The 25,989-nt window shown below is 28.9% G+C and overlaps 1 protein-coding gene across 1 annotated transcript in view; it reads right to left on the minus strand.

The window, feature by feature from the left end:
* Nucleotides 1-6,442: 6,442 nt before the first annotated feature.
* Nucleotides 6,443-25,989, minus strand: part of LOC107441569 (paired box protein Pax-1) — a 40,008-nt gene continuing 20,461 nt past the window's right edge. Inside the window, exon 2 of the mRNA XM_016054880.3 lies at nucleotides 6,443-7,474. Within this exon, the coding sequence (XP_015910366.1) occupies nucleotides 6,732-7,474 (743 nt within the window). The 3' untranslated portion in view covers nucleotides 6,443-6,731. The remainder of the gene's footprint in view (nucleotides 7,475-25,989) is intronic.

Here is a 25,989-nt window from a genome sequence, read left to right on the forward strand (position 1 = left end):
ATATATATTATTAGATTTTTTCTCATGATAGCTTGTTTTGCATGTCTTTCAAAAACTTTGAGTACGTTTGTGAGTAATTGCTTTTTATTTATTTATTTTGTTTTACTTGTTTATTTTTATTTATTTTCTTACCCACAAAATGTCACTAGTTTTAAGGATTTACAACGGTCATTAAAGTTTCTTTTGCTTGTTTACTTTCATGAGACTAAATTGAAGTTCACAAATTGTATCCGTTGGACAATGAAGATTTTAAATTTTGAGTTATTTTTGACGCTAGACATCCTGGCTCACAATTTTTGTGTGATACTTAATTTACGCAGCATTTCACTCGAGTAAGAGTATCATAGTTTGAGATGTGATGCCATTGCTCATCTTAAAAAGGAGTTTATCTCGATTATTTTAAACTTATTGCAATTTTAATAAAGTGTGTTATTTAAACTGGAACCAGCTCTTAGCCACAGAAAAGTTTTCCAGGTGGAAACACTAGAATTCATTCAATAAATAGTTGCACTAGAAAGACTGAAACTTAGTATATAGTCCTTTAGGCAACCTAGTGTTAAATAAAATACAGAGTTTAACTTCATCTCACACATAAAATTACGTAGGTCTTTGAGAAAAAAAGACCGATAAAATAAAAGGTAAAATAAATTTTAAAAAAAACTGAAATTTTATTTGTCATTATTATTTTTTTAATATTAAGATTTTTTGAATTGCGATTTTTTTGCTAATCTAAATACACTTAACTGATTTTTAAAATCTCCAGGTAAAATTTCCTTCATAGCAATTTTTTAAAAAATATGATCAATATTTAGTATTTTATTCTGACTAGAGTGCTCTAATTCTTTACTGAAGCTCTGTTTCTAATGGCAATAACTAGTTTTTCTAGCAGCTAAAAACAGATTTTTTCTTCATATTATCACCAAAGGAAATTCATAGTCATTCAGAATTTCGTTCTAATTTCAACTGGAGCTATATTCATGATATCAATATAAATCAAACTTGTTTCCTTTGTACCGCAATCGAAATATATGGCCAAACGAGATTTCGACCACTTTCTGACTCAAACAGACTAACAGACAAAAAAAAAAAAAAAAAAAAAAAAAAAAAAAAAAAAAAAAAAAAAAAAAACAGTAGAATGAAATAAAAATTAAAAGTAGGAAAAAGTACTTTTTTATAGTAGACTAAAAACGATTTTATTTTTTGTTTGTCTTTAAAACAGGAAATGAAACCTTCGAAATAAATTTCCTTCTCTATCAAGATCCCCCTCCCACAAGTTTTACGAAAATGATGAACCTAACGTTTTCCATTATTAGTCTGACAAAAATCAAATTTATTTTTTTCCCTTTTGCTACTTGGAAAAACGTTTTTATTTGTTTTACAATTACTATTATTTCTTAAAGCGAATGCTTATTGAATATATGAAGATTTGATATTTTTAGATTCAAAGGCGCCTTTTCCGAAGATGAAGATGTAACTCAACAATAATTGAGAAATGTCAAACCACTTTATTCACAATTTAGAAATTATAAGTGCTGTTAAGTCAATTAAGAAGACTCTTAAAAAATTGGAAGAATGAGTGATTGTTAATATAAAGCGTGAACTCGAAGAAAATATAAAAAGATACTATCTCACTTTTTTATCATAAAGAAAATATGGATATTTAGAAAAAAGATGTCTTTTTTTTATTTTCATTCATACTAAACTTCTTCTCCGTTTTCGATAATCTCTAATTTTTCAACATTGGTGGCGTAATGAAGGGGACTCTGTCAACTGCATCATTAACAAATGTCGTCTCGCATTCATCATCACTCGAATAGAATTTAAAAATAGTTTCTGACGCCATTTTTTATTTTTCAAATGCGGCGGCGTTTCAAAGATGATTTATAATTACTTATTTCTTCGAATTTTAAGTGTTGATTTGCTTTAAGAATTTTGATATCTCTGAAAAATTTGCATACTTGAAAATATCCTCTTTTAAATAAGTGCTACATGATTTGAGTTAAATACGGAAAAATTACTACGTTCTTGAACGTTTATTAACTTAAAGTTTTATACATCCATATTTTCTATTCTATACGAGACAGGCTTTAAGTTATGTTTAAAATGGTTTCTATTAAAAACAAGTTGCACCCATACAGCAACTGATAACCCTTAAACTGCTTTGATGTAACATTTTAATCCTTTTTATTAAATATTAAAAAAAAAACATTTATCATTCCATAAGAAATTGCAAAAATATAGCATAAATCAAAATGAGATATTTAATAAACTGGAAAGACTTCGAAGGAAATTAGCGAGAAGCCAATGTTTTTCTAATATATATATATATATATATATATATTAGAAAAACATTGGCTTCTCGCTAATTTCCTTCGAAGTCTTTCCAGTTTATTAAATATCTCATTTTGATTTATGCTATATTTTTGCAATTTCTTATGGAATGATAAATGTTTTTTTTTTAATATTTAATAAAAAGGATTAAAATGTTACATCAAAGCAGTTTAAGGGTTATCAGTTGCTGTATGGGTGCAACTTGTTTTTAATAGAAACCATTTTAAACATAACTTAAAGCCTGTCTCGTATAGAATAGAAAATATGGATGTATAAAACTTTAAGTTAATAAACGTTCAAGAACGTAGTAATTTTTCCGTATTTAACTTAAATCATGTAGCACTTATTCAAAGGAGGATATTTTTAAATATGCAAATTTTTCAGAGATATCAAAATTCTTGAAGTAAATCTACACTTAAAATTCGAGGAAATAAGTAATTATAAATCATCTTTGATACGCCGCCGCATTTGAAAAATAAAAAATGGCGTCAGAAACTATTTTTAAATTCTATTCGAGTGATGATGAATGCGAGACGACATTTGTTAATGATGCAGTTGACAGAGTCCCCTTCATTANCAAGTCTTGACCTAAAAACAAATCACTCTATCCCTTTTTTACATACTAAATGATGTGTGAGTGAAGTAAGTCAAAGAGGGGTAAAACCCCCTTCGTTTACTTCAATGTATAACTGGCAGCAAGATTTGATTAATTTTTCAACTTCATCCCAAGCACCTACTATAATAAGAAGTCCCTATTGAAATGACCACCTATTGTAACCATATCTTAACTGAAAAAGATAAATTCTATATTAGCTGGTGAAATATTTCTCTAAAATTGACAATTTTTTTTTCATTTCAGTACCACTTCTTTATGCAATTAAGCGGGGGCAAAAAACAACAAATAACCGTTTAAACGGGGAAGTTCAACATTAGTTTAATGTAAAATGATTTGGTTCCATTAGATTGTATTCGTATAAGCGGGTTATTCGATTATCCGAGGGACGATTAAATGGGGACGACTGTATATAAATTCGAATGAACTTACACAAACAGGTTAGCGAATAGATGAAGCATTGTGGAGTTTCTTCTTAGAGTATGCCAAAAAATGTACAAAACTTAAACAAGCATCGTAAAAAATATTGAAAGACAGTTTCAATATAGAAAGTAGTAAATACGGAAAGAAGAAAATGCATTGTGTTTAACAAATTATAGCTTTACGAAAATGCATTTTTAATGTTTCTGTAGTAAATATTTTATCGATAGTTTCTTTTTTAGAACCTTAATTTAAAATTTATCAAATTAGGTCTGACAACATTTGTTTCCAAATAGGTGTAAAATATATCAAGAACTGATGATATTAAAATGTAACCTGACATTAAATAATTTATTTAGCTTTTTTAAATTAAAAATATGACTTTAATCCTGGTTAATCAAAAAAATAAAAATGAAATTTAACTTGATGTAAACAAAAAAAAGTTTACCTTGGTAAATTAAGCTAGGGTATTTTTAATGGAGTGAAAATTTCAAACTGTCTGTTCTGTAGCATCAATAAAAATTTATCGGGTTAAGTGATTTATTGATGCAAAAAATTGTATACCTTACTGTTCAAAATTTTTTCGATCATTATTAAATAAAATAATAAAAAATAATATGCATTTACTAAGAAATATTTTTCACCTTAGGACCTTTGGATTTTTTTTCTATTCTTCTTTTTTTGGGCACTGCAAAAAGTATTATAAACTTGTACCTATTATGTACTATTGTATATTTGTACTTATTTACAGATTCGCATAGCTATATTGATGAGTGAGAATTATTTCCAACGCATATTTTTCCACTGAATCAAATGAATTTAAACACGAGTTAATAGGTTTAATAGTGCAGAAGTAACAAGGTTTTTTTGTGTATAAAAAGTGCTATTTTTGACCAGTATATATTTACTATTTTAACATTGATGTATATTAGCTCCAAGACTATTTGAGGCTGTAGCGAATCATTTTTACAGTGCTAGAACTAAAGTAAAATTTTTTGAAACAAGCAGAAATTTAAAAAAAAAATTATTAGGCATTTTTCTTTATGACCTTACATATATATGTTTGTTTAAATGACTTGTGTCTAGTGGTAGACAAAATTCTTTTAACTCTAATTTATTAGAGTATAAATGCATTACCCTTGCTTTAACTAGTAAAAATATTTTCTGAAACAGCGAAGAATCAGTAGTAGTTAGTATCTCTGACAGCATGGGCAAATAATATAGTTTTTTTACGATACATACACCTCACTTGCCTAGAGAGCAATGTCAAAAGTGTGAATTCGTACATGCAAAAAATAACTGCTCTTTTTATACCTAAAAATCTCTTTAACTTTTGAACTATTAATCCTATTAAAATATGTTTAATCTCCCTTAATCCAGCATGAGAAAGTATACAGAGATATTAATATATAATTTGTCGAGATAGCAATGTCAAGTGCATATATAGGTTCAGCTACATAATTATACTTTTTGTTCACAAAAAGATTTTAACTTCTGTATACCAGCCCCACTTTTTATCTCTATTAATTTAGCGTAAAAAATTAAATCAGAAAAAAAATTGATTTTCTTATATATCTGTATTTAAGTTCTCCCCTTTCCACCAAAAGCAATCAAGTGGATTTCGTGTGAGGCCACCTGAGATCATCATAGGTATATCCCAATAAATCCCGACTAGTTATTTTAAGTGTACAGTTGCCCCCCCCCCATAATTTGATTGTACTACAAAGAATATCGAACTTTTTGAAGAAACCTCCATTTTTTTTTAATTCAGCCCAATTTAGTACAGTATTTTATTACAATATAATAATACAATATAATATTTAATATTCTAATAAAGCTCTCATTAGCTATAAACTATTAAGTATTTACGAGAAAAACTAATAAAAAAAATTATCAAGTTTGTAAAAATTTTACCTATTTTTTTCTTAACTCCACCAGTTATTTATGAATCCTTTCCTCTGCATGCAAAATTAGCTTAACAATGACAATTTTAGATGGAAAAAAATTATAGATAAAAAGGAAACAAATGAGATAAATGTAATAACTTTGGAGCTAAAAGACAGCATTCAACCTAGAAATTTCTTTTCTTTTTTTAAAAAAAATTTGTCTTTTAAACTTTAACTATTCATTTTAGTATGGGTAAAGAATGACCTCGCGGATGTTAGGAAAGTTTTTACGAAAAACGTTTTAAATTAAGAAAAAAGAAAATAATAATAACAGACGATTGCTGCAACAAGCGATTTTTACAACATTTGCACACTAAATAATATCGTAATAATATTCTCTATTCTTTGACACGCTAACAAGAGTTTATAAAACGCTGGATTAAAATCAGGTTATAAACACAAATATAAGTTTAGTTAAAACCATCCATTAAAAAGTAATAGTATAGTGAGAGTGTATTAAATTTTGTTTTCAAAATACATCTTAAAATTTGAATAAGTTATGTTAATAAAAATAAAACATTTAATAAAAATATCTAATATCTTTTCACAAATATTGAAAATTCCTTTATTTTACCCGCAGCTGCACTCTGCTAAATCGATTAAAAGATAATTTCTTGTCAAGATAATTTCTGCTAAATCGATTACAAGATATAAAATCGATGTATTTCTAGTCAAGTCCCTTATCTATAGTTATACTGAAGCAATTTATCTATAAAATTTCGTTGAAATCTTCTATAGCCTACGCTCTAAGGAAGATATAAAGAATTTTCTAGAATATCTGGAGATTATTCAAGAAACTTTGCTCATAATATCGCTATTTTTTTAAGGCTAAAAGTTTCTCAATCAACTTTATCGTACGAAATTTTTGTTTCTTTTTAATTTCTTTGTTTTATTACTAAACATAAACTATTTCCTTGAAAAGAATTTGAACTTGTCTTTATTTCAAACTGTGCTTAAAGGTTTGTTTTTGCAACATAATGGGTTTCTAATATTAAGGAGCATTATAACTGTATACAGATTATGAATTATAATCTTTTATTGCATAGATATAATATTTTTACTTACTATTCACTTTGTTAAGTCACAATGAGAATCCAATCATTTGTTTTGCAAAATAAATAAAGCATATGGGTTTTGAGTTTTTGAATTATTTATTTTAAAAACGCAACATTTTTCTTTCCAATAATATTTACACATCATTTTACAAAGCGTTATTTAAAACATTTCCTGTTGTCGCCTATCTAATTAATTATCAAATCTTTGCAATATATGCCGTCACATAAGATTTAAATAAGCAACCCTTGTATAAAATAAATGTATTTTTCTCTCACTATGTTTCCATTCAGAAACAACGAATTAAAAGCGTTACTCTTTGGCACCAATTATCACAGAATTCAATAGGGTTTTATTTTATATAACTTTTATGGGACTTGATGAATATTTGGAAGGAAACTTGTCATAGCGTTAGTCTGATGATGATGATGATGATGACCGTGTAAATGGTGGTACATATAATAGTTATAGTTTTGTGTAATGGCAGCAGTTGCGTCAGGAGTGGGAAATGGCTGCCCAGTCAGCGCTGATGTAGACTGGAAGTGCCCTAGCAAATCAGAAACAGAGTGGGCTGATGGCCACGGTCTTGGTGTCACTGAAGAGTTTTCTTTGCTCAGCAAAGGAGTTGCTGGTTGTGGTTGCACTGAACTTCCCGCACAAGTATACTGATAAATTCCATTGTACAGGTGTCGATTTTTGTCCAAACTATTATTGACTCCAATTTTATGCCTTAATATTCTACTGATACTGCTGACACTGGGGACATTATATTTGTCGCAAACTCTGTCCCCTAAAAGCTTGTCTCTGATTTCCCAGGCAAAAATCCCGGGATCTTTTTGTTTTAGGTGTCGTATGTAGGACACTACTTTTGGAGTTGTGACTCGGGGCTTGCTTCCACCAATGGCTCCTGGGAGTATGGAGCCTGTCTCTTGATACCTTGCTAGAATTTTCGATACACATCCGTGTGATACTTTTAACTGTCTTGAGATGTCGCAGGGACGCACTCCTAGTTGAGCCAATTCCACTATTCGTAAACGAATTGCGTTAGGTAGAGGTCGACCATTCACGAAAAATCCACCTAGTTGATTGATTTCTCCGTAACTCTGGGCATCTACAACAAAATTAAAACAATCATATTGCGTATATGCATAATTTAGACACGTAACTTAAATATAATTGGTATTCAGAAAAAAGAAAATTTTAACTTTTATCTTTGTTTCAAAATTTCCCAGTATGATAGTTTTTGTATGATAAATTTTGTAGAAACGTCTACTCCAAATATCAGAAATAACTTTTGACTAAATTATGTTTAAAATGTCTGACATAATAATGTTTTCAGATGAATTATACACGTATAAAGAATAATAATTATGCTTTATTTATTTAAATTTTCTTTTTTAATAACCGTCGTTGAACAGCCGACCCAATTTTATGGGTAAACGACTACTAATGTTCAACTCCGTAGCCTTGTAATTTCGAACCACCTAATCCAGAAGACAAGGAAACTCCTGGATTGTTAGTATTGGGAGAAATTTGCTTTCGTGGAGGACTTTCTGATGGAGCTAACCCGCAATTGCGTTACATGGAGAGGAAGACCACGAGAACCCCCCACGGTTAACCTGATGGCAAGGGGACTCTAACCCATGATCCGTCTACCACTGAGGATATTTCACGTTAGCACTGTGGTCGGTGCAAGCCGGATGCGGAATTCGTATCGACTGGGATTCGAACCCGGTTCGCCTCATTGGAAGGCGAACGCTCTATCCCCTGAGCCATCGCGGCTCATGATTATGTGTTTGTAAAAATAGTCTTAAATGATCTTTGCTGTTTTATAATAAATAACTAGATAACGTAAGAACACAATAATAACACAATACGTATAGCACATATAACCCATATTCTATATCCGAATTTCCAAGTTTATAGACATTGAAGTTCTAAAAATTTTAAATAATAAAGTTTTATTTTATGTCATAACCGGCGTTGAACAGTCAACTCGATTCTGAGTTTATGGCTATCAATGTTTAACTCGGCAACGTCGTAATTTCGAAGAAGGGAAGAAAACTTAAATCAAGCATTGATACAAACTTGCCTTCGTGGAGGACATTTTGATTGAACTAACCCGCGTTTGCATTACATGGAGAGGAAAACCACAAAGACTTCCCTGTGTCAACTCGACCGGCAAGAAAATTCTTACCCCTGATCAGTCTAACACTTGGTATATTTTATGTCAACACTGTGGTCGGTATGAGCCAGGAACAGAATTTGTATCGACCAGCCAAAGTTGGGATTCGAACCTGGAACACCTCATTGAGAGGCGAACGTTCTATCCCCTGAGCCTCCGGGGCTCGCTTAATAAAGTTTTGGGGAACCTCTTACTTTATCCAAGACTCTTGTCTTGCAAGTTGACAAGAAATAGCTTAGACACATTATACACTGTAGTGTCTTATAGCTTATTAAAATATCGCAACCAAACTTTCAAATAAATATGTTAAACTTAACTACTTGTAACCTTAGTAACAGAAACCTCTGTATTAATCTGAAACACCATTGAGAAATTCCCAATATATTTACGGAGTGCGGAGTGAGTTGTTTCTTTTCCATTGTTGTACTTTGTTGTTCATAAGTTTTAAAAAGCGTGGCTGGGTGGCGCAGTTGGTTTGTCGTCGGCCTTCTGAGCCCAAGTCTGCGGGTTCGATCCCCGGCCCAGACACCGGATTTTCGGGATGCAGAAAATCCTCAGCGGCCATGTCGTATGATTATGCGGCATGTAAAAGATCCCTGGAGTGCCTTATTGGCTCTTGGCATTTCCGGCAAAATTAAATTCCTAGTGCACTTTAGTATCCAAATAGAGTCTCGGTGCTGCCATCTAGTGTGGCAGGCACTAGACGTGCAAATTAACATGACCAACGGTATCTCACCCATTGTGGTGGTCCTGAAAGAGTGGATACCACCTCTGGAGAACGCACTAGGTCTGCTCATCGGCAAGACAGATTGTGCAGCTCATTGGAAACAAAAAAACAAAAAAAGTTTTAAAAAGAAAGAATGTCTAAAACTACGACACGGAATGAAATAATTGAAAGACTAAACGAAAGTACTTAAAAATTAATTAATAGAACATTTATTAGTTTCAAATTTTTTAATTAAAGAAAACCAACAGTAAATTTAAAACGAAAATGATTTTTGATTTCGATTACTTTCGAAATAAATCAACAATAAAATTTAAAATTTAAGAACATCAAAATAAACACCGGTTTAATTAATAAAGAAAGAAAATAAAATTTAAAACATTAAAAATCTTCAAAAATTACAAAATTCTATATGAAATTTCAAATAAATAAATAAATTTCAAACGACTGTCTAATATTTATCACAAAGAACGTAAAGAAAGCGAGGAGAAAAAAAATTAAATTTTTTTGTGTTGAACTATCATCAACCTAAATAAAAGGAAAAATATAAATCCCGCAAAAACAACACGAAAAAAAATTCACAAGAATGAAAGTAAAAAAAATCGCATTATTGAGTGATTCTCTCCATTTTAACGATTCACCGATTTTATGAGGCGAATGCTAATATAGGACAAACAGTTTTCTCTCTCTTTTCGGTTAACTAAATTTTGTCAGCAATAAATAAATAAATAATTAAAATGAAATAAAAATAACTACAAAGATACTTAAATTTAAAAGTTGAGTCAAAATGAATCTGCTGTGCCCGCCATCATGCCACGCTTAGTTCTTTTGCAAGTCTTGTTTTTAAATGACCACCTTTAGTAGTCTTAAAACAGAATTGTCACGAAACTGAACGAAAGTTGGGAAATGAAAACACAGGAAAGTTCCGATAAAAATATTTGGCTTTAAGATTTGTCCAAGATATTTGAAGACGGGGCAGAATAAATTCATACCATAAAGATTTCAGCACTATCTATATAAGTTGAGTTAATATTATTTATGGAAGAAGGGAAGTAATCTTTGAACCAGAAAATAAAACTTTACAATCTACAATCTTTACAGTCTATAATAATCTATATCAAAGTTATATAATAAAGATTTACAATATATATTAAAGCTATAACACATTTACAAGAAATCAAAAGTATCAAGATAATGCAGCTGTATCCAATTGACAAGCATTATTTTGCAGAATTTTAAATATTTATGACAGTGACAAATTGAGGAGTTGAGTTAAATACTAGGTGTAGAAACATTTCAATGACAATTATTCAAAACACACTTTGTTCCAAACTCATTATAGGTCATGAAAAAATGGATAAAATGGATGGCTTGCAGCGGTGTTTAGATGGGCAGGATTAACTCCTTCCTTAGATGTCCTTAAAAAGAAGAGTGTTTACACTTCAGAGAAAAGTGAAACTATTAATTTTTAGTAAAAAGAAGTCTTGTAAAGTGAAATCTTAATCCATATTTTAAATTCTTTTAATGTAATAAAATTGAAAATTATTCTAAGTTGAAAAAATTATTATTTGCACCAAAAATATTTATTCACCCCTACCGTTAAATACAAAGAATATTCAAATTTTATAAAATCTAGCACTTTATTAATAAATTTGTTTAAAAAACAAATAAATACTTTCTTAAAAAATAAATAAGTAAATATTTGGTTAGAAAACAAATCTTATTCTTCATAAAATATTTTGTCTATGCGAAATATTTTATGAAGAATAAAATTTAAATAAAATATTGAAATTAAATTTAATTGAAATAAAAAAATATTTCTTTTAGACAAAATATTTTATGAAGAATTAAAATATTACTTCTAAACAAATTTAAAATTTTTTTAACAGACTAGTTAGCTCCTCCCTCTGCTTGCTTTCGCTCAATAACCCCGTTATTAACACTAGAAAGACTGAAGCTTAGTATATACCTATATTGCCCAGAAGCTGTCAAAATTACTGGATTCTAAAGGAATAAATAATGTGTAAAGAAATTTGTCTGAAACTAATTTTTAATATTTTTTTATATTATTTACAGTTATATAACAAGTTTATAGTAAATATTAACAATAAAAAAAATATATGTTGGACAGAATTCTAAGAAATTGTGTCATACATGCATTATTGTTTTTCGAATTGAAATTAAAAGCAATCAAAATGACTTCCTTAGGCAATCTAGTGTTAATTCTCATTCTTTAATGTTTATTTCTTCTTAAAAACGTCAAAAGCTTTCACACAAAAGAAGAACATTTTTGTTTTATAACATACAATTATTTTATCCTCATATACAAACATTATGTTGATGGTAACGAAATAGACTATTGCTTAGATTTGAAAAATAGTTATCTGTATTTTTGAAAAAAAAATTAACCTAGAGAATACAGATTCTGAGATTCAATAAAAAGAAATGAATGAGAAGTAATTTCACTCGTTGGAATCTGCTTTGCTTTTAACGAAAATTGAAAATTGGATATTTAACTTACTGCCTATATCATTTTCGGAATTTATCACTATAATATGTTCGAGGATACATTTTTAAAGATTTAAATGTGCTGTAAAAAGTAAATTGAGCTCTACCGTAAACCAAATTGTAATCGCATCACGTTTGGAACAACAATTACATCTGATTTGATTTAAAAAGTTCAAATGTAATTATATTTTAGGACTTTTTTAGGTACATACGTATTATAAACAAAACAATCTTTAAAATCACGTTTGGAAAAACAATTAATTCTGATTTGATTTAAAAAGTTCAAATGTAATTATATTAAAAACTTTTTTAGGTACATGCGTATTATAAACAAAACAATCTTTAAATTTTAACTTTGAAAAATCAATACTCTAATTTTATTTTTTTCCATAATTTGATTTATTTATTTATTTGTTGTTAATTAAACGTTATGAGATTTTCCATGTTGTAGATTTATCAAAAATTTTACATAGATACAGGAAAAGTTAAAATGATTATTCGAATTATTTTTCACCAACTAAAGCTTTCATTATTTTCTTTAAGTAAGTCGGAAATACTCAATACATTTTCATTTTAAATTGTATCCTAGTGTCGAAATTTTCGAATAATAATTTGCAAATTAAAAATTAAAGTTACTTTTCAAATTTTTTGTTAATAAATGATTTTAATTTAATGATTTTAAAAGCCCCCACGACAATTATTGCATCTAAGTTGATTTTTTACACACATATCTATTTTTTTTAAAACAAGTTACATTTCTTTCGGAACTGCTTGCTATGGAATTCGTTATCCATTTCCTCATATAAAATATTACAATGGTATGATAGAATAAAAAATTATGTTCCAACAGAGTTAATGTAAGTACCTTCACTTTTGTAATCCCTTATAATTCAGGTGAGAAAATATATTCAGTTCAGACATAAACATTAATTTTTCTAGAGTCATTTTCTTTTTTGGAATGTATAAAAAAAAGTTACAAAGAGTATTAGCTAGAACAAACTTTATGCTTTCTTCGTATCATCTGGGATCATCCTCAAAGGGACATTTGTAGGGCTAAACGCTCTGCCAGTGAGAACTTCGTGGAAGGTTTTGACACATGTCAGTAATTCTAAACCTCTGCGCACCCTTTCAAGTGTTGTAGAAAAAAAAACCTTGAACTCCCCCTAAAGGAGGTGACAAATTTTTGCACTGACTTTCACAGATAGAATCTAATCGTCTCAACATGGAATTCTTCTTTCATTTAATTATCTTAGTTTCTTCTTCTTTCTTTCCTTTTTTTCGTAAAAAAATACGTTGATATAAAAGTTGAATTCGAACATTTTATTGAGTAACAATTAAGAAACTGAGATTGTACATGGTTAAGGCATTCCAGACTGAGAAAGAAAGTATGACAGGAACTACCAGAATATGGTAAAATATGTGAACACCAAAAAGCTGAACAATTTTTATCGAGGAAATTAGGTAATGATTTTGGTAGAATTAGCAATAAAATATGGTTTTATAATTTGTGATAATTGTTTTTTTTTTTTTTTAATGAATGCAATTCGGTAATTTTATCATGACAGTTTAGAGCGTGGCATAATTCAAAATTCGATGAAATTTGCTTTTCACTTTTGTATTTTTTACAAAATGTGTAGTAATAAAACCTGTAATTCTGAAGACCAGAACTTTCAGCAAATTGGTATCACATGAACGAAAAAATAGCGGAATGAATGGTTTAATTATTGTATATTTTAAATTAACTAAAATAATATTTAAAAAAAAAAAAAGAAGAAAAAGCTAGAAATGTTAATACGCAGTACGGTAATTTTACCAGAATTCTTTTTCGCCGAACATAACGTAGAAAACAATATATAAAGAATAGTTAAAAATATTAAGTTAATATATTAATTGTGAAAAAATATTAAATTGTGAAAAAATACCAACTTTAGTGTCCACACTGGCAAATACTCACTAGATAACAATATACTGAATGCGAGTAATATAGTGAGTCAGAGTAATATAGTGACGCTCAAAATATAGTTTGTCTAAAGTGAGAACTCCCCTTGCCATTCGTCTGGACCCGTGGTGGTGACTATGGTAATGCGGTATAACTATTTCAAGTAGGGGTGTGGGGTCACTGTTTGGGTCACACTTTGGCTCTGGTCGGCGAGAGAAAGGGAATATTTTTCTTCTATCTATCATGTTAGCCCTAGTGTGAAGATAAGCTATCCTCCCTGAATGTGCTATTCTTGTTTCCATAGCAGCAAACGGTCCCAGACTTTGTGGCGGGGGGAGTTCTTACCGTAGACAAACTATACATGATTTATTTCTTTTTTTCTTTTTTTTTTTTTGCCGAATGTTTCCTGAGAAAGTCTTCAACCAAACATTCCATCAAACTGGGGAAATCATTTTTTCTTACTCATCTGAGGATAAGAATTTGTGAAAAGCATTATCTTTAATGGTTAAGCTTGGGGTTTTAGTAGCTCAGGGCCATTTTTATTATGGTTAAGAAAAGCCATGTTATGTTTAACAAAGTATACATTAGACATTTCTTATTTCAATCAGATTTTTTTTAATTGTTTTCGCCTTTAACGATTATGCTTCTGTCAAAATTTATAAACGATACTTAATAATAATTATTAACTAAAATTCCTAATACAGCTAATAATAAAAAGGTTAGCATTATTATTCTATCAAACTACTAGGGGATAAACCCCCTGCTCGCTGGTGCTCACCAACTCCGATGATTGCTTCGCAATAATTGCTGTTACTTGGCACAAAACAGTTGAAATTATTCAATTAAACATATATGTACTAAAAAGAGCACTTGTGTCACCACACCCCATGTCCAAATATTTCCCTTATGATACTGTTAAGATCTGTTAGTGGACATAAATCATTTTTTGAAATAGCATTATAATTAAAAGTATATTGTTGCAACAAAGTTGTGATTTCGCAACTGTAATTTAATATTTTTGCTTACAAAAAGGGACAGATTTATTTAAAATATAACGTTTGCACGCATCACTTTGTGCATGAAACTAAAAGTCAAGTTTTAAATCATTAAACGAATCTCTTTAAAGCGTAATTCATATTAGTATATTAATATAATTTGCACCAAAAAATAATAATTGTAAAATCTGTAATAAGATCGGACACCGATTTAAATAACTTTATCTTAAAACATATCGTAGAATTACGTCATTCAAATAATAATAATAATACTAACAACAATCTTCCTAAACTCTTAATTTAGAAAACAAACGAAATCAAAAGCATAATAATAAGAGTGCAGGTAATTTTAACCTTTAAATTAGGAAAACAAGAATATTTGTAAGAAAACAATATCTTTGTGATGTATATCAATTTTATGCTGTTGACAAACCAAAATAAAAATTAATGTGGGAAAACTGGATTCTATCATGTGATTTTTAGCCAATAAAAATTTATTGACAACAATGGAAAACTGCAATACCATCAATAGATTTTAATATATAGTTAGAAAAAAATAGATGAATTGCAAAGACGGAGAATCAACAATTGAACTGCCTTTTATTGAATGACCAATGAATGAAAAGTGAATTATATAAAGAATAGAAACATCTATAAAAATAAATTGTTCACCGTAGAAAAAGTCTTTATTCTTTATTTACAGGTAGATACCCTACATATTTAATAATAAGTTTAAAATTACTTGTATTGAAATAAATATATGTGTATTAAATTAATTGGGTATAATTGAAATATATTCATTGATATGAAATGTAAAATTAAAAATTATAAGTTAAAAGTCTCATTCTTATCTATATTTGAGCTCTTGAGCGAGAAAAAAAAATATAATATTTTGTTTCTGAGTTCATTAACGTTTTCCTTACTTCCACACTGAGGAAAAAAAAGTATATTCAAAACTATCAGAATATGGTTAAATTTACCGTACTTCTGGCTCTATGGGTCCTGCAGTGGACTGATCGTTAAGACACGGTTCCCAGCAGATCAACGAAGTCAAGCATCACAAGCTGCGGTCAGTGTGCAGGTGTTTGACCACTTGGATCAGTCTGCATAGGGACCGAGGGTGTGTGGTATTGGTCCTCTTTTAACTGTTCTACCATAAAGTGCTCGACTTCGCGTGCAGGGTCGTCGGGCTACCGAAGCGGGGGTGCCATCCCCTCTTCTGAGGATCAAAATTGCGCAGCTCTGCAGCCCATTGTGCAGCTCTAGTGCGACGTAAATGAACAACAACAACAACAACAACAACTGGCTCTATGGGAACACCGAAAAGCTAGGTAATTTTTACCGAAGTGCTTTAGTAATGACTTTTTGATAAAACTAACAATAAAATATTGTTTTTATTATCATGCTGCTTGGTAGTAAATGCTGTAAAATTAGGTAATTTTACGCAAAAGGAGATCACTTTAACAATTTTATAGTTTGAGATGACGCAAAAATGTTAATTTTGATAATCTTTATTTTATTTAGCAAGTGTTTTTTAACTTTGTTTCTGTTCGGTTATTTTTTTTTCCTGTGTAAGCTGTAAATAAACATCTACCAACATTTAAAATTATAAAAAATATGCACTTGTAAATGCATAATTGCCATCTTTTGCCCTTTAACCCATGTTATACTTGAGAAATTATATTAGAATAAGTAATAATTAACAGTCATCTAACTCCTCTAAACAATTTAAATAATCTACCATTTTAAATAAACCATAGAAGTGCAAGCAAATTATTACTATTCTATTTGGAATAAGGTATCGACGTGAAAAGGTTAAAATGATCAAATAAATGGCATGAATGTGACAGTTTTGAAGTAATTTTTTGTTGTTGACAGTTTTGGTAATTTTTTCGTAATACTTCAAAAGCATGGCAAAAAAAAAAGAAAAAAAAATACATTTATTTGGTTGCATTTACTTTTGAGATTTGTATTTGTTACTAAATGTATTGTAATAAGAACTATAATTTTGAAAAGCCAAATTTCCTGTAAACTGTAATAAAAGCCAACTGTAGTACAATATGAATGGTTTAAATGCCATTTATTTCGGTTTATTTATTCGAATTTTGGTTTACTTCACCAGAAATGTCATTATTGTACAACTATGGTGATTTTGCCAGAATTTTTCTTTCTCCGTATATGAATAAAACATTTATTATTAATAAAATTTAATACCAATGGTCTATTATCGCAGCCTTAAGTATAATACATTAGACAATGCAGTACTATATAATATTTTTTAGATGAATCTATGATTAAAAAAAAATCATGCTGATCCTGCTCTATATTTTTCTAGACATTTTCCGCTGCAGTTCTTAGGGATTGGCCTCCTCACACACGTACTCACAAATCGGCAATAGTTAAAATTTTAATACAATTCATTTCTATGATATAAAACTTGAAATTTGACAAAAAGTTCCATGTTATTTTAAAAATTACACTCCTGGTATAAAGGAACATTAACTGAAATGAAATTAGACACATTTGGAAATATATAAATTAGAGTATGTTATGTTATGTATATGTTATATATCCAAGGAATAGTAAAACTTCATTCAATATTTAGCAAATGTAAAGAAAAACTTGTAATATAACTCTCAATCAGTCCCGAATTTTTGACGGCCCTAAATTTTAGCGGTCCTGGACTGTCGCCCCTAAGGATGGCCCAAGATACAGCAGGTTATAGGGTGAACATAACTAATCCCAATAATACAAAATCTATGCATATAAAAATCATATAAAAATAATGACCGGGACTTGCATTCTTACACTGTTGGAATTTTCATTCTGAAATTACGGTAAAATAAGTGGAAGAAGTTTGTCTATCCGATTTACCATAAAGGTGGACATTTTTATAAAATATTTTTATAAAATATATCATTAAAGACATTTTTATTTTTATCCCCTGAAAATGCATACAAGAAAACTTTATTATTTAGTTTCCATTTTTATTTTGTTTAAGTGTTGCATTTCATGCAATAATCCCTGTCATTTTTTTTCCTTCCTTATATTAGGTTGTTAAAAAAGTTCTGCTACACCCTTGCAGCATCCCTCGCTGAAAGATCCCGCTTATAGTTATAGCGAATGAAAACCCGAAGTTCAGTTTTATCAAAAGTCATTTAGAGCTTATTAATGAAAGTTTAAACTAACAACACCAAAAAAACAACAGCACAAAATGAAAATTCATAAAAGTTGACAGTTTCGCAGGTGTTGTAGAACTTTTCTTAACAACCTAATTTCTTTCTGTTATTTAATGTCGCCAAAAAATTATTAAAATTTATTTCTCTTATTAAAATTTATTTCTGTTGACCTCTAGCTTTTTAAAGTACGTTTTATTGTTTTACTTTTCTTCCGGGCTGGACAGATTGCCCCCTTGGCGATGATGAATATGCTTATTTTACATTTTTAATATCTAAATGCTTATTGTGAATACAAAATTTATTACGTATTGCCATAAAAAAGGCGATTGAAATATTAATAATTAAATTATATTAGCAACTCAAACGCTTAACTGAAGGTCAGGAAAAATATTGTGTGATGAAAGTATGAAATGATAAGCATCAAGTATGAAGTATGAAATATGTGAGATTTTAAGAATCATTACTTTTTCAATTGAAAATAGTGATATGTGGTTTTGAAGATTACAGATGGGAATTATCATAAGGCTATAAAAAAATAAATTTTTAAAAAAACGACAAAATTGACTGAAAATTTCTTTGCATATGATGCACTATCATTTATACTCAGGTAAAATAATTGTATATAAAAAGTAATATTTTAGTTTGAAAGCGTAGGCAAAAAAAAAAAAAAAATTTTTTTCTTGAAAATTTTAATATTTTATTTCCAATTTTAGTTTATATAACTTTTGTGGAAATTTTAATACTTTATTTCCAATTTAATTATTAGTTTATATTACTTTTAATGAAATCTTATTATATTAGTTTTAGTTTTTTTAAAAATCTTTTATAGTAGTTAGAAATAAATGTTAAAGACAACGTTACACAATTTATTTTACTTGAGAAAACTAACAGATCGCTTTTCCAAAATGTTGGATGCTGCTTAAAGTTTTCTTTTTCTTCTTTTTTCTTTTTCGGCGCCACTGATCTCTTAGGATAATACGCCTTTCTAATTTTGATGCAAGTCTTTAGGAGGGTAAAGGAAGAAAATCTCTAAAAAAGAAAATCTCAAAAAGAAAAGGCGCATCTTCTCAATAATGAACGACTAAGAAATTAAATGGATCATGTTAGCTTGGCTAAAACAACAAAATATACAAGGAGCTTATACAATGTGACAAAATGTTTTTTTTCTTCCCCTAAGTAAATACTATTTTAAATTTTTTTTTAATTTTTTTTTATTGTTCACTTGAAATCCAATTATGTTTGATTTTCAGAGATCTATATTTATATTAAAATGATATTGTAAATCAAGTTTTAACAAATATGAAATATTATTGTGGATAAAGTCTAGAAAATAAATAACGTATAAAATTTTATTAAATATTAATGAAAGCATAATATTGCTAATATCATGAAGCTTTAGTTTTTCTTTCTATTATTGCTAAGTAAAAAGCAAGTCAAGTACAATTCTTTTAGCATATTTTTATGAAATTTGTATTCTATTAGCATGGCTATAATTTTTTAAAGTACGCTCTGCAATTCAAATGTGCCTCCACCTATTATTCCATCACTTTAATATCTGTAATTTAAAAATGATTCTCTTACAGTATACCTTAATAAATATATTTAAAACTTTATTAACGGATTTAAAACGCGGGCAATTTGTTTCACGGGAAGAAGACTCCGGTTATGATTCATGTTTTTCAGTTACTCAAAAGAAGTTCGAATGTTTTAAATTTAAATGAAGTTATTATAATTTTTTTTTTTTTGAAAAAAAAAGTATTCTAAACTTTTTGATTGCATTTACCCTCAGTCTTGTATAGTTGTAAGTTTTTGAAATTTTGTTTTAAAAATATTTTATTGAATACTTTTCTTTCTCACTACTTAATTGTTAATTTGCATTTGCTTACCTCTGAAGCTTTTCCCTTATGTTTTTTTACCAGTTTTATTTATTAATTTCTCTTTAAGGAAATTAGGTAAATAAAGAAAAAAAATTTTTGTTATTTATTCTTACTTTTTCTATTACAAACTGATGACGTAGTACATAACTTTATTAGAAAATGTAACGTTTGTTAAGGAAAAAGATTAAAAATAAAAGAAGTTTTAATAAAGTAATCTCGAATTCTCCAAAAAAATAGATTTTTGTTTAGAGTTATGTAATGGATGGATGAAAATTCTGANAGATAGAGAGAGAGAGAGAGAGAGAGAGAGAGAGCACAATAAAGATAAAAAAGAGAGGGGAAAAAACGAAGAAAATTAATAAGTTTTACTTACTGAGCATAAGCTAAAAAATATTAAAAAGCCGGAAAACAAAATAATGAAAAAATATAATCTCGTCGTTAGCTCACACGTTTATATCCACAAAAGAGTGCTTTCTATTGTATTAATATCGCGAAATCAAAATATGTCAATAAAATAGTGTGAAGAGCACCCAAGAAAATTGAAACGAAAATAGAACACATTAAGTAAAAAAAAAACATATCAAGCAAGAAACAGGAAATAAAATGTAAGAAAAACACAAAACAAAACGCAAAGCGTTTTGTATTGCATATTATTATATTTTTGTTGTATATATTATATAATATTTAATTATTTTATAGTACATTAAGTTATTAAGTTAAAAATATTGCACCTTTAAATTAGGCATACCGATAATGCCGGTATAACTTTAATTAATAATTGTATGCTGATAACACTAAATTAGTTCAGGGCTTTTTTTGCTTATTAATGATCATGTGATTTTTTTCTTTTCTTTTTTGTCCATTGAGAATGAAGGAGAGAATGAAGGTACCACAACGTTTGTCTTTTTATGATACAAGCAGATGAGCACGGTGTGTTTTTTATATTTCTCTTCGAGTTTTTTTGAGTCGCCACTCTTTGAGTCTGCGGCTATAGAAAAAGTTAATTGTTTTTATTAACTTTATCTTCCGCAAAATTTTTTGATTTAAAATTATTTGGTACATTTTCACAGTTGTAAAATCCATTTTTCACTGTTATAACAAAAATTTATATTATAAAAACATGTTTTTTTGATCCACAAGTTTTAGTACAGGTAAGGAAAAAGGAAAAAAGAAAGAAAAAAACTCTTGAGTTTCCAGTTGACTTGTTATTTCGGATCGGTGAAATGCCGACGAATTTCTCTGAATCCTCGTTTGAATCAGCCCGAAGCGTTGTATAATTAGAAACAGAAAAAAAAGAAGAAAAGGGTTTAAAAGAAACGGTGGTCATGTTATTTCCAAAGACCGACTTTTGTAAGAAACGGAAGCGAAGAGTAATGCGATACAGAAAAGGAAACGCTTTTCCTAATTAGTTGGATCTACAGCCGAGATAAAGCTTAAATATATGATTTTATTCCCTTATATTGTACTGATGTGCTTATGTGTTACAAGTAAACTTTGTACTAAGAGACTAAACCTGTCAGAAAGAAGGTGATTTTCCAGACATTTTATTTTTCTTTCTTCATGCTACGATAAAGTACTTTTTTTTTAAATTTACTTTTAATTAACTACCATCTGGGAAAAACTTCGTTAACAGGTGATAAATACTTTTGTAAATTTCTTTGTGGATAGACACTGTATTGAAGAAAAAATTGTCACTGAACTTATTTATTTTGAGGATAGCTCAAATGCGCGTTTCAGAAAATAGATATTATTTCAAATGTGGATTTGATAAGACAGATACTAGCTCAAAATACGCGTTTAAGAAAATAGATATTACTTCAAATGTGCATTTGATAAGACAGATCTAGCTCAAAATGAGCGTTTAAGAAAATAGATATTACTTCAAATGTGCATTTGATAAGACAGATCTAGCTCAAAATGCGCGTTTAAGAAAATGGAGATGACTTGAACTATGAAATGCGCACTTGAAAAAACAGATATAGCTCAAAATGTGCTTAAGGAAATAAACAGTTTAATATGAGCATTTGAAAAAAACAGTAGTTCGAAAACCATGCTTAAGGTAAATAAAATAACTTGAAATATGCGTTTAGGGAAACAGAATGCACTTTTAAGAAATGGCTTGATATGTGCATTCGGGAGAAAAAAGATCTAACTCAAAGCACGTGTTTAAGAAAAGGATATACACATTTAAATAATGGACATATCTCAAAATTAGCATTAAAGAAACTGTAAATAGCACGAAATACGCTTTTCCAATGTTAAACAATAAATCGAAACTTTCAAACATTACGTTACTCTTAAAAATGGCGCATATCAAATTAATGTTTTAATATGATATACTACGAATAATCATTATTCATTAGATATTCTTTTAAACCACTTCAGTGAGTAAGAGTAGTTTTAGAAACGGTACCAAATGCTGCATCCTTTTCCTTTAAGACGTCTTTTAAGCCATGTCCATTTTTTTTTCAATGCCCATTTTGAGTTCAGTTTACTTTTTAATGCATATTTTTAGCTATAATCAAAATAAAATAAAAATCACGGACGAAATTCCCTTATGCTTAACGAACAGTTCTTTTTCAGTAATATGATATCGAATTAGTTTTATTATGGAAAAAGTATCCGATGTTCAGTAAATTTTGATTTTATATTTGCTTCACCCTTTATTCATCAAATTATTAAAAAATTATCAAAAATGTTCAAAACTTCTATGTCATATTAAATAATGTCTATTTCACACATGAACAAAAAACTTTTTAATAATATTCAATATTATTTTCTAATTTTTCCTGAAATTTTTAATTTTGGACTTACATTACATTATAAAACTATAACTAAATTGCATACTGCAAAAATTAAGCTAGGCTTAAAATGTAATTTTTTTGTGCAAAATTAAGTACATCTTATCCGGGGTAAATGATATTTGCTTGAACTAATTTTTTAGACAGGTCCTAATTGAGAAATATATGAGTTGTAAGCATGAAAAAAAACCATCATGAGACAATGTAATAATAAAATTAAATTGGAAATATTCTTACAGATATTTAAAAAATATATATATATTTCTAAATATTATATTAATTTTTATGTATTCTTTGGAAAATAATAAAAGTAAGACATACTAAATGAAAGTAAGTAATTAAAAAATATAAAGAGATTTAAGCAACCGAAAACAAAATAAATAATACAAATATTTGTTAAAATTTTCTAGACAACAACTTTAAGGTTTAACGTTTTTTAATGACTATTCCTGCCTTTTCGGAACACTTTATTGCCGTTTTAAAAACCTGCTAATGAGAGCTGTATATCAATTAAACGGAATACATCATACTCACGCAAACATTTTTTTATGCTCTGATAGTTAAAAGAGCTGAAATAATTATTTTCCGTCTTCATTCATACAAGCTAACTTCTTGTATGCTTCACTCAAAAATTAAAAATTAGGTTTAAGCAAAACGAAAAAGCAATTGTATTTATTGTATTTAGACCCGCCAACCAATAATTTAAACAAACATTTACTCGTGCTGAATTGAATGGAGATTGTTGGTAGAACAGTGCTGTGCTGATACTAATTAGTCTAATCACGATAATTTTATAATTTGCAATATTAACTCTAAATTTAAAAAAAAAAAAAATTTATTTATGGCATCATTTTAAGAAGAGAATTTTTTGAAGTTATCTTAAGTCGGGTATCCATTCTCGATTATAACTCGATTTATCTACTTTTATCCAAATGTGACTATAATGTACACAGTTGAAGCAAATGTAATGTAATTCTATGTAACTATCAATATTGATTGATTCTTAAAGTATGTAGTGTTTTAAGATGCCATATTTCATTAAAGCGGCTGAAATTTAAGCATAATTCACAATTGTTCACGAATACAGATAATATTCGGGATGGTCATGATGCCCATCCCGAATCATGCTCACGGAGCGGTTCACTTTCATATTCTGCTCTACCGAAATTTTTCTGCGAGTTTGAAATTTCAACGGGGCTATTTTCTGACACGTGTTATTTGAACCTCTTGAATTTCCGTACCAACTGTTGCCGTTAAGAATGTTCAAAGACTCTGTAAAATTTACTGACAATCACAGCGCATAGTAGCCGTATTTGTAAATGTATCTGTAGCCGTATACTCCAGATTATCATACAGCTTGGTTCAGACATCTCAAAGCTTCACCGTTTAGTATAATATTAACCTGAATACTATTAGCATTTCTATATACAAAGGTATATTAACATTTCTGTATAGTCCTGCAATTGATTTATCGTAAGGAGACCGTTCTCAGCAGAACAAGCGTCCTGGCTGCGGTCAATAAGTGGCTAGGTGACCTCTTCGATCAGCCTGTGTAGGGACCAAGGGTGTGCGGTATTGGTCCTCGTTAAACTGTTCTACCGTAAAGTGCTCGACTTCAAGCGCAGGCCGTCAAGCTACCAGAGCGAGAGAGCCATCCCCTCTGCAATTGGGATCAAAATTGGGATGGCATGTCTGAGGATCATTCTTGGGGATTTTTCCCAGAATAGTCAACAGTTCATTGTGCAGCTCTAGTGCTGCGTTTGTTTTCTGGATTGGATTCAAAATTATAAGCCTACGGAGTTAAACATTAGTAGTAGTAAACACAAAGAAACTGGGTCGACTATTCAACGACTGTTATAAAATTAAAAAAAAGTAAAAATAAGTATAGAAGTAACATCATAAAATATGCATTTATTCAAATAAAAATATATTATCAGTTTCGTGAATAATTAATTAAGAGCAGCGCAAAAAAATCAAGTTGACCAGTGATGATAGTGAAGAGCAACTTATCAATGCATTAGTAAATGAAGTACAAGAATTATTTCATATTTACTTATTAAATGTTTATTTTATCATATGATGACAGAATACTCTCAGTAAGTTCGAACCCTATTTGACAGACTGTATTGATTGACAACTGAATCCCACGCTTCAAATGTTATTTTTCGTCACTTAAAGAATTTCATCATTCACACTTAGGATGATTTCATTTATTTTGGTTTGGGTTGATTTTACGTCATTTTTTGTTTTCCAAAGACTTTTTTCGTATCAAGAGCTTGCTCAATAGATCTAGGCTTGAAGCTGTTATTTAAATGTTACACAAACTAATAATTATTTTTACTCCTACATAATATTGTCTAAAGAAAATAACTGTAACTTACTAAATACTAATAACTAAATACTAACTAAAATACTAAATTCTAACTAACTAAATGCTAATAACTAACTAATAACTGAATACTAATAACTAAAAAAATTATAATAAGCATTTTTATCAGTTTCCATTTCATTGCGAATACCGAGAGAAACGAATGTTAAATAGGTTATATATTGAAAAAATGAAAATTATTTCCATTCACATTCATTCTGAATAAATTTCCTTACTTGTTTAATGAAAAAAAATACTTTAATTTTTTAAAAACAAAAACACTTTGAATGTTTGAAAGTATTGTTTTTTTTTACCCTAGAAAAATAATAATTATTTTCATCAGCGTTCATCTCCAATGTTATGAATAAAAAAACTTATTTATTTACTTGAAAAAAAAGTATTTTAGCTTTTCAAAAAAAGCTTTCATTTTTTTAAGAAAAATGAAAAAAAAAATTTTAAATATTTTTTAAATACGTTTTTTTAATACTTATGGCTTCAACTACACTTTTGCAATTTAGCGGATGTTACAAGAAAATACAGCTTGCATCAATACAGAGCGCAAACAAAATACTTTATCGAATACGGTTGCATTACAAGATTATTAAATTCGCTTTGGTCAATTAAGTTACTTTTTAACATACATAATTTATTTACCAAAACTACACAGTTAGGAAACTACACAGCTTTAAACTGTAATACCATGAATTGTTGCTGCAATCATAATAAAATGACAACTTGAACCTTATTATCGAACAAATTACACCATATTACTAATTTAGCTAAGTGTGATTGCGAGATACCATGGTTCAAATTACACGAAAATATTATTCAATTAAGTTCTTAAGAGAACTTGTTCGTTTTTAAGTGTGCATCAAATTTGAAGTTATCAAGGTTTAAAATAATGATGAGGAAATTTCCACGGTAACATTAATAAGCTGCAATAATGTAGCATCGAACTAATTTATTCATTTTAAATTTGAATATTCGATATTATGCATGAACAAATGAAAGGAAAACATGGTGCAATTATTTTCTTTATTGGGTTAGTGT

The sequence above is a fragment of the Parasteatoda tepidariorum genome, chromosome 2 (genome assembly GCF_043381705.1).
Source record: "Parasteatoda tepidariorum isolate YZ-2023 chromosome 2, CAS_Ptep_4.0, whole genome shotgun sequence".
In the NCBI taxonomy this organism is placed as follows: Eukaryota; Metazoa; Arthropoda; class Arachnida; order Araneae; family Theridiidae; genus Parasteatoda; species Parasteatoda tepidariorum.